The following is a 9,952-nucleotide window of genomic DNA, read 5'->3' on the forward strand; positions in this document are numbered from 1 at the left end:
TATTGTTAGCATTATTCTCTTTTGAGCAGTGGACAGTCATAAACTTCATCCACTTTATTCGCAAGCCCTCAGATCTTGTCTCTGGAAAAGGTGCAAGTGTCGGAACTTCGGGTGGTCTACGCTTCGACTCCAATTTCCTATATTTAGTTAGCAGACGTATGATTTTTCACAATTTTAAAAATACTGCATATATATATATATATATATATATATATATATATATATATATATATATATATATATATATATATATATATATATATATATATATCATAAAAATATCAACACCAACCCGCTGTCAAATCACCACCATCATCATCATCATCATCAGAGAATATTTCAGCCTAAGTCAACATAGAAAGTAATAAAAAAAACTCTGTGATCGATATTGTAAAAGGGTTTTTATGTAACTCAGGTAACGTGTATAATGTTAATATGTTTATATCCTTCTCATGAAAATGACATATGTATGATCAGCACTCGAAATCATTTTACAATATTTAATATAACGTCAGATTATTTGAACAAAGCTTGGCTCTAGAATTGAGTCAGAGGTGTAGGTATTTATTAAGAAAACAAACACAAGTAATAGTTGTATATACATAAATGATTTTAATATAAACGTCAGGAAACACCAGTCACACTGTCACTCCATTTTATCAAACTACACACAGACAGTAGTCACATTTACAACCAATGGTTATGAAAACAGTAAAGAGAGCAAAATACCAAAACAAGATGTTGCTTGTGGTCAGCTCTTAAAGATGGTAGGAAAGATATGACAAAATTTCATTGATTCATCTTACAACGTGTAATATTATTATGTTCTACACAATAAAATATGGTAATAGATGATATTATATAGACGAAATTATCATCAGCTGCTAAGAACAAAAGTTAGTTACAAACAAGTCATTTATGGTTTAAAATTTATAAATGAAGTTATACAAGTCATAGAATATTTTGAAATAAATTATTATCTTTTAAATTTTATACCAAGTTTGGTTAAAAATACATATAATGAATCTTTCTTTTTCTTTATGTTTCTTTTACGTACATCGAATCAAACGATCGGTAACCATCACTACAAAGAAAAAAGAAAAATTATTAAATTAACTTCTACAGTCGATATAACCAATTTTTACTACGAAATTGCATGTGAAAAATTCATGGTTGACTTACTTTTTATATAGATCGTTAGCTTTTACTATGTCCTTTGGACCATCTTCCCATTTTACCTATCATGTGATAGAAACCAGTATTAGATAAAAACAAGTCACTACTTGATTTTTTACGCAAATCAACAATTTCAATTAATTAGCATTTACCTTTAAATATCCCGACTCTGTTCTGTCATACAAATACCCCCATCCTTTGATTTTGTTGAAACGATCATCTTAAATACAAAATATGGCGTCATCATTTTCATTATCAAAATACCGGCAAATTTCATTTCTATTTTTATTATGCAACTGTTTGTCGTTTAAGATAAAAAACGATATTCATTTTAACTTACATTTGTATATAAGCAGTCCGACATATGCAGTAGAGCGAGTTTCCTGTCTTCGAGGGAGGTTTATTATTTGTAAACCATTATTATTAGCATTTGGTATGAAGTGAAAATACATTATTTCGTCATTTTCGTCAAAGTGTATTTTAATCCAATCTGAAAAAAAACAAGAGGCCAATAGACCTTACTGGTCACCTGAGTATCATAGCCCATACACACGCTTGTCAAGGAGTCTTATATGTCCGTTTAATTAAGTTTCATTGTGGATAATCACATATATACTCTGTCCCGAGTTTTTGCTTCCACCACTTATTGCATGATATTTCAATAATAGTAAATACCTTTGTGCTCAAACTACGTTCATCCACTAATATAAAAAAATGTCCAGATTATCTGTTTTGAAAAGCCCCCTCTACCGCTTCAGGTTTCAATAAACATCCCGAAATTGAAAGTCTACGGAGATTTTGCATTGCAACAGCCATTAATAAGCCCGGATGATAACGTTAAAAAATTGCGCGATGTATTCCGAGTGTATACCGAATGGAGAAAAGATGTAAACATTCCCCATTATAAATCTCCGTAAGGAATCTGTTTTCGTTCCTGTGAATTTTTCTGAGTGGAAAGGGATAATTGTTCAATGAAGATATCTTGGATATATTCCCTTTTAACGATTTCAACTGTATTTCTTTCACAGGTATGTGTAATTTTATTAAAAATCATCAAAAAGCGATGGAAGCAATAACTTGGGACAGACTATAGTTAAATACGTACTTTGTTTTCTATGTCTTACTACAGTTCCACATCGGCCGTCCTTAGTTTGAACACGTGATCCAAGTTTTGGAAGCCCCGGATACTCAGAATCAAACAACTCTTCCGACTGCAGTAAAAACTCTTCAATTCTTTCCTTAAAAATGATATGTTCTACTTGGTAACGTCTAATTAATTACAAATCATAAAAATACAAGATATTAATCTTATTTTATTTTTAATTTTGTTTAACATACTATTCATTTGTCAGAATCTGTTGTAATAAACATACTATATCTTCATTGTCAAGCCTAAAAGTGTTTGTGTTTAGAATTCTCTGTAACTCTGCCTTATAGTCTTCCTTCCATCCACTTTCTCTATGTTCATGTATCACTTTCCCAACGATGAACTTTAATGAAAAAAAAAACAAGTATTATTAATGATCTTACTTCACAAGTGTCAAGCGAGAGAATTCAATTTTTAGTTTGAACAAGTGTGAATGCACGAGTCAGTGCCGTTACCTGGTCTCTAAAATATTTTGCAAGCATTGTAATGTTGTCCAATTCATGATATTGCCCACCTCCAAGATGTGCTAGTCTTTCTAAAAAGTCCTATGGTACAAAATAATTTGTCGTGGATTTGAATTCATTTTCAACTTGTTTTTCATTCATATTAAGTGGTCGATTTCGACGTAAGAACAATGAAATGTACAGTTTTGTTTAATTTAAAATTTTGTTCGTTTTGTTCACCTTGTTTGTCTGTCTTCCTGTTCCTACAGTAAGTAGTTGGATTCCTTCAGATCCCATTTGTTGAACAAAAGACGATATATCGTCCAACGTCTAATAATAAAATAAATTATTTTTGTTACAGTTAACAGGAAGATTTAATGCTTTGACTTTATACATTTTCGATTATTAGACTGTTTAAAAGTTACAATTCACATTTTGTTGGGAACAAAGCAGAAGAATATGGAATAAGAATGCATTATATCCGCTTTGTTGATTTTCTTGTTGGTCGTTTCAATACCTGTTGATCTTTTGGTGCAAACTCGGAGTCCGAATCATCCATTTGTAAATCTCTGGTTGGTCGTCCGTCAGTGAACAATATGATACGTGGTGCTATGCAGTGTTCGTGTATACATGTAGCATGTCCTACATTAAAACACACAAAACGCAAAAAAACTTACTAGATTCTCGCTTTTTTTTTGGCGATAAATATATTTGTTTGTGTTCAAGGGCAATGTAAGATGATAACAAAAACACAATTAAATTAAATATTACCCCCCAAAAAAACATATTTATTCAAAACCTTGACAAACAAATTCAAACAAGTTCATCAACAAAATATTTTACATTATGAAATAATAAAACAATATGTAGTTCATACATGTATCTGTTAAAAAGAGGCAACTAGTTTGTTCGCATTTTTGAAAACTTTTGTGTGATATTCCATTTTGATTTTAAATTCATACAATTATATTCCCAATATTACATACATGTACATTAATTGATTTCACGACTTCGAAAACAAAATCAGAATACATATTTATCTGACTAGCTTTGATATTTAACCTCTGCTTACTCAGTTATCTTTTCACTAGTATTAGATCGTGAAAAAGAGAGAAAAAGATATCTTGTTGTCTTAGAAATAATTTTTATTCACTGTATACTGATATTTTAAGTAGAAAGACCAGATCTTTACCATTGCGTTCCAGTTCCAGTCGACAAAGAGATAACGCTGTGTGCAAAGGAGATGTTCCACTGGGTTTTAGGTTTTCTGGAAGAAACAAGAATTTTCATTTACTCGATTATATTTATTGTAGGAGAAAGAAATAAGACCCTCCATGTGACACCTTACCGATTGCGCCTCTGATTTTGCCGTAGTCGTTTGTTAGTTGAACGCATATTTGCGTTTCTTTGCTGAAAGTGACTAATCCCAAATTCTCTTCCAAACCAACATCAATCGCAATATCCTCCACAACTAAAAGACAGTACCATCAAAGACATCGCATTAGTGGTGTTAAAAAATTTGATTTTGCATACATTAGTCATAACTAAAAGACAGTATCACCATATACATCGTATTAGTGGTGAAAATAATATTGTTTTTGTTTACATTCTCACAAACGTAACGATTGTATTCTTTACAATATTTGACAAGAAATTGATACAATCTGAGTAAGCTCCAACTCTTTTTAACCGCAATTAGGGAAGGCAATAAGGGATGATCATTAGGAAGAAAGGTGCTATTAAATCGAGAGGCTTATCATAAGTTAGTTTTACTCACTGTCCAGAAAGCAGCATATGGTCGCCTGTATTTGTTCCAACACTTTGTTCGGCATGCTGGCCGATATGTCAACACAGATTATGGTATCGAGTCCATGCAGCCGAGTCTCTGGTGAGTCCGCTTTAATAACAATATTTATAATCAAATCTTTTAAAAACAATCCTAGGCAAAATTGTAACCTATTTGTTTATCAATATGGAAACTTGAAAATATAAACGTCTCTAATTTTTTTTTAAAAAAGTTATTTCTGCGCCTGAAATATGTCTAGGCTTACAGTGTACCTTTCAGAGCTTTCTCTACAGTTCTTATAACTGGTTTAGATTTCTGGAGACCAGATGCTTTCAAAGTAATTTCAACATCAGTATCACATTCGCTGGAGCAATTCTCTCTATCAGGTCGCCTATTCATTGCCATAACATTGTCAAACGTTTCCTCTTCTTCTTTGGGATGTTTTAGAAACTGTGTGACCTCTTCTGACGAGTAACATTTTTCTGAAGAAAAAAAATATGTGAAAAATTCATACCTTATTCAACCTTTCAATATAAAGCTCATTTTGGTCTTACCGAATGTAAAATGATTTTTTTTTTGGTTTTGCTACCGGTATATGCGCTTCTATTCAATTTTAATCATCAAATGTATTGAACATGATTATTTTCAATTTGACTTATATTTTTTGCAATTTGCACGTTATACGTGATATTTGTTCAGTGCATAGCAATGTTTCATATCGGAAACATCGTTATCTACCTGATGGCATTTAATACAAAAGTTACAAAATAAGAACTACATGTAGTTATCTAATCACTTTGCAATTTATGTATGCACAGTATACTGCCAATTGGTAAAAAGAAATAAGAAAATACAGGATGAGTAAGGTAAAAGTACTGTAAAGAACTATATATAATATGAGTTAAATTTGGCCCCCATAATTTGTCACTTTTTAAAGTGTTTCTGGTACAATAAAATGTTATGTTATATTTTAGAAGAGTTGATGTAAAATATTTGTTTCACCTATTTATTTGATTTACTTGCACTCACTGGCAGTATATGACGTCAGAAGTGACGCTATTTCTATAATTCAATCAAAATCAGTCAAAAATTGACATTAATTTTTTATGAATGGTATAGAGAGCATGCTTAAACAAGGAAAAGATTTTTTTCACTTTTTAGCCTTGGCTTGATACATCTCTGATTAAAATATTTTGTTTGTTCAAGCATGCCATTTTAGGCCCATATCATATATAGTTCTTAAATTCGAATGCATGTGGTCAAATGCATAGTAGAATTTTATGAATCGAAATCAATAAAACGTTAAGCAATTAATATTTTCATAATTTACAATCAACAAACAATCATAGCGAAATGTACATTGGGTGTTTTGTTTGTTTATAAGGCATGTTTTACAATTGAAATGACCATATTTTCCTCTTTTTTCCAACTCAACCAGACATTGATTCAAATGATTGTTCAAATGCAAGTAATCAAATTCTGCCAGATGATTGTCAGACTTATCTTCTTCCAAAAAAAAAATCAAACTATTTTCTATTGGGTTTTTTTACAGGCTTACAATTTAAAAAATCAAAGTTTTACGTTAATGCACAAAAACGGAACTTAGTCAAATATTTCAATCCTTCACATGTAAAATTCTAGTTATCCTGTTTTAATAAACATTCAAGAAATGCAACTTTTCATATTGGTTGTTGAATTTTATAAACTGATTTTTTTTCCAAGTTGCAAAGCTTACAAATACAAAATAAGAATAACAGACAATAAAAGTTGGTAATCTTGGCATAAGAAGGTAAATACTTGGTTCAATAATATTTTTTCAGTGTTTAAATACATCCAGTACTTAGTCTAGCGTTTACTCCAATACATGTCCTTTTTATGCATGCAATTTCAATTGAAGTACATGTACAGTAACTTTGCTCAGATGCTATATTTTGTAATATTTTTGAAAAAACAAAAGCAAAAATGTTTAGGTCAGTATTTCTTAAGCTAACTGGTCTATCAATAAAAAAATATTTTTAGCCTTTAAACTGATAAAAGAACAGTGACCGCCTGTTTCCCACCTACATTTTACATCCAAATAGTTTGGAATTTCTGTTTTCAGATATTCAAAAACAAAGTTATGTACTGAAAAGTATAATCAAATCCTAATTAATTTATAAGAAAATAAAATTTACATATAAGACCATTCAATTCACTTATAATTGTTTCGTGTTATCTACAGCTTATTTACTATCGTCACAGGTAGGAAACATGCATGTATCTGATAGCTTTCTGTCTTTGTTTTCCAGATTTGGAAATTTCTCTAAATTCAGGTAAAAAAAAATCTGCTTTTTTGGTAAATATTATATATAAGACATATTTTTTTTTAATCTGAAATACCTGTAAAGGGAATCTTCATTGTTTTAATCTCTGGTTTTGTAGTTTTCTGGCTAGGTTCTTTTTTGGCCTCGGCATAATTTAGCTTACATTCATTGGTGTAACCCTGAAGCTCTCCGTCGTCTTCATGATCAACGGAATTGTTACAAGTATTTGTCTTCTGGATGTTACATGTTAATACACCATTCGTTCCTCTACAGCTTGACTCTGGGTTCATTTCAACGTCTCGTTCCAAAGTTTCATCATCTAAAAAAATCAATATTTAAGATAGATTATACTTTCTAAATCAAAAAAATCACAATTCATTCAAGATCATTTACAAAAAGCAAAAACAAAGTATCCCAAACACAATTTCTTTAAACAGTGAGATCCTCTACCGGAGGTCAAGATGTCGCTTTCGTATTTCGACAGTGCATTTTGAAGGGTTGGGGATAATGGTCTATTCGGATCTAGGTTTCTAAAACTGTCATTTTGGCCCCGTTGATTCTCATATTCTCCAATACCAAGTGAATTTTCCACATCTTTTAACTGACTAGGTGACGGATAATTCCTGGTGTCTTCATGCACTGAAACATTGTTCCGTGTGTGAGACAAATCCATTGGGACATTGTCCGTCATCTCCGTTCCTTCTGGGTCTACATCTGATAAATTTGAAACAAGGTCCTTATCACTCGACCCACTACGTAGTTGTTCATCCTTACTTGATAAACACGATGGCATTTTTAATGTTTTTATTAATTCTAATAATTCTTGATATTCCGGAGTATCAATTTCTCCTTTCATTAGATTCAAAAGTTCCTTTATTTTCACATCATTAGATGGCACATCCTTCTTTTCCTTTCTTTGATTACGATATGATTGCTGAACTGTTCTTCCCAGTGTGTCCACTTTCTGATGAAGTTCATATACTAAAGCGTTTGATTCTGTCACTGTGCTGTCTAGTTGTACAAGCTTAGAAAAGGTTTCTTCGTGGAGTTGTTTTATCATTTCTATTTTTTGAAACAAATGCCGAAATCTGCCACTTAGCATTGTCTCTTGGTGAGCCTCAATGCCCTTTATACTTTCATTTAAGTTTTCAAATTTTGTTGCCACTAGTTTGTTTTCTTTTTGTAGACACTCTGTTTCGGTTCTTATTATTTGTTCTAAGTTTTCCATAAGTTCGTCTTTGACTTCCTTTTAAAAGTAAAAGAAAAACACATAAATGTTTCCATAGATTTATCGGTATTTGGTCCTTTAAACGTTTATGTGTGTACGTACACGGAAAAGAAAAAAAATAATTTGCTATTCAAAGAATCAAATCTTGTTTATAATTTTATGTAAATTAAAATGCACCTAAAATGCCAGAGAAAAATTAATCGAAAATGAAAAGGCAGTTTAAAATGCGAGATGAAATTACAATTGATAGTTGATAGATTTATGTCTAGGATTAAATATACATGTACCTGACTCAAAGGTTTATAGGATTGAATTTGATGACTGGAACTAGAAAACGCCGAGTCATCACTTTCGCACCCATCCTCGGCTTCGTAGGGAGTCGCTCCCTTGTGTTGTTTGGACATTTCATATTGCATAAATCTAATGCTAAACCTATCTGCAAATCTATTTCCAGGAACTAACAATTCCTTATCCAATAGAATGCACTGTAACTTATACTGGGCTTCATTTTTCGCCCATGACTTACAAAACTTCAAATGCATTTGTTTTGAAAATATCCGAATCTCAAATTTCAAGCACTCGTTTTCTTCTGTAACTGAATTCAATATTCCATCGTACGAACTGTTAATCCACTCACATACGGCAGCTAACGTTACGGAGTCGTGCTTACGTAACTTGGCGGCAATTTCATGATTATAGAGCACGTGGTTCGAGCAAATCTGCAGTGCCCACTTACAGGTCCAGTATTGACGGACATGTTCGCCTAAAATACATACATTTATTATCATTATTTTATACAATTAATCTCAATGATAAGCAGTTACCCAAATGTTATATATATACCATTATCAGTTGGTACATGTAAGTGACATATAGTCTAAAAATAAACATATGTATACGGGTGTTAAATTTAGGCTAGCGTCGATATTAATTTAAGCCATGTCAAGATGTGGTTTAAACCTTCAAAGATTTTTCACAATCTGATAGAAAAATGATTAAACTGAGATAAAAAGCTCAATTAATTTACATACCCCTTGTACAAGACTCATTTCAAGTTTACGTCACGTGGTAGTATAGAATATTTCTAACAAAGTGGGGAGTGTAGGAGCCAGTCAATCCCAAAAATATACAAGCAACGAAAAAAAAATAATTTGGGAAATGCCTTTTTATGAAGTATAATTGTTATATCATAAATCATTACTCTTTACCCCCCCCCCCCCCAATTTTTAAAATGCCACGTCATTGTCAGATGTATAAGAAGTATTTTAGATCGTTGATTTTAGATCGTGATCTTTAGTCATTAAGGTATTCTATAAAAGTTTCGACTTGAAATTAGAAAAAATATTTCAAATTAAAAACGAAAGTTAAAATATATCATCTTCCACCTAATACATGTAGCAAGAACCGTTCTTTTGAAATAACATAATCGATTATTCTCGATGTGGTTATGTATATTTAAATATTTTAATTTTGTGGAAGTGATTTAACATTACTTCCTATTTAAAGAAACTCACCATTGTTGATTTTAATCGGGTAAGGATAATATTGTCCAAAGAGTTCAACAAACATCGTAGTCAAGAAATAAGGCAATCAGGTAATTCCCATTTCTATTTTTAAACGACACCTGACTGTCTACCATCTATTCATAAGAAAACGTTTTGTTTACCGCGCGCCACTTCCGCGTATTTTGAATCACTTCTTAATTATAATGTATAGTTTTCCAACAATTTTCAGAAAGTAAAACTTACAGAGTACATTTGTAATTTGTAATTTTTTTTAAATTCGTCTCCAGCTGTATGGTGATAACACCTTTTTACACACACTAATACCATCATTTTTTTAAAGTGGCAGACCTATCCTAAGATCTTG

The 9,952-nt window shown here is 31.5% G+C and overlaps 1 protein-coding gene across 1 annotated transcript; it reads right to left on the reverse strand.

Moving 5' to 3' along the window:
* Positions 1-429: 429 nt before the first annotated feature.
* LOC128176337 (uncharacterized) lies at positions 430-9,687 on the reverse strand. The gene is made up of 17 exons (XM_052842588.1): positions 9,598-9,687; positions 8,371-8,846; positions 7,306-8,101; positions 6,932-7,174; positions 4,825-5,034; positions 4,544-4,663; positions 4,115-4,237; positions 3,959-4,033; positions 3,284-3,408; positions 3,007-3,096; positions 2,779-2,868; positions 2,550-2,666; positions 2,282-2,414; positions 1,517-1,666; positions 1,329-1,396; positions 1,183-1,238; positions 430-1,084 (listed from the first exon to the last, which is right to left on the reverse strand). The coding sequence occupies exons 1-17, from the start codon at positions 9,650-9,652 to the stop codon at positions 1,039-1,041; spliced, it is 2,973 nt and encodes a 990-aa protein (XP_052698548.1). The 5' UTR covers positions 9,653-9,687; the 3' UTR covers positions 430-1,038.
* Between the last annotated feature and the right edge of the window lie 265 nt (positions 9,688-9,952).

The sequence above is a fragment of the Crassostrea angulata genome, chromosome 3 (assembly GCF_025612915.1).
Source record: "Crassostrea angulata isolate pt1a10 chromosome 3, ASM2561291v2, whole genome shotgun sequence".
Lineage (NCBI taxonomy): Eukaryota > Metazoa > Mollusca > Bivalvia > Ostreida > Ostreidae > Magallana > Magallana angulata.

Bases quoted from the DNA above. Each gene is read 5' to 3' on its own strand.
- LOC128176337 (XM_052842588.1), bottom strand. From the start codon at position 9,652: ATGTTTGTTGAACTCTTTGGACAATATTATCCTTACCCGATTAAAATC. The intron at 5,035-6,931 runs GTATTTCAGATT...TTTTTTCTTCAG, and splicing joins AATGAAGATTCCCTTTACAG to AAAAATGTTACTCGTCAGAA. The intron at 2,667-2,778 runs GTAACGGCACTG...TTTTCATTAAAG, and splicing joins CAAAATATTTTAGAGACCAG to TTCATCGTTGGGAAAGTGAT.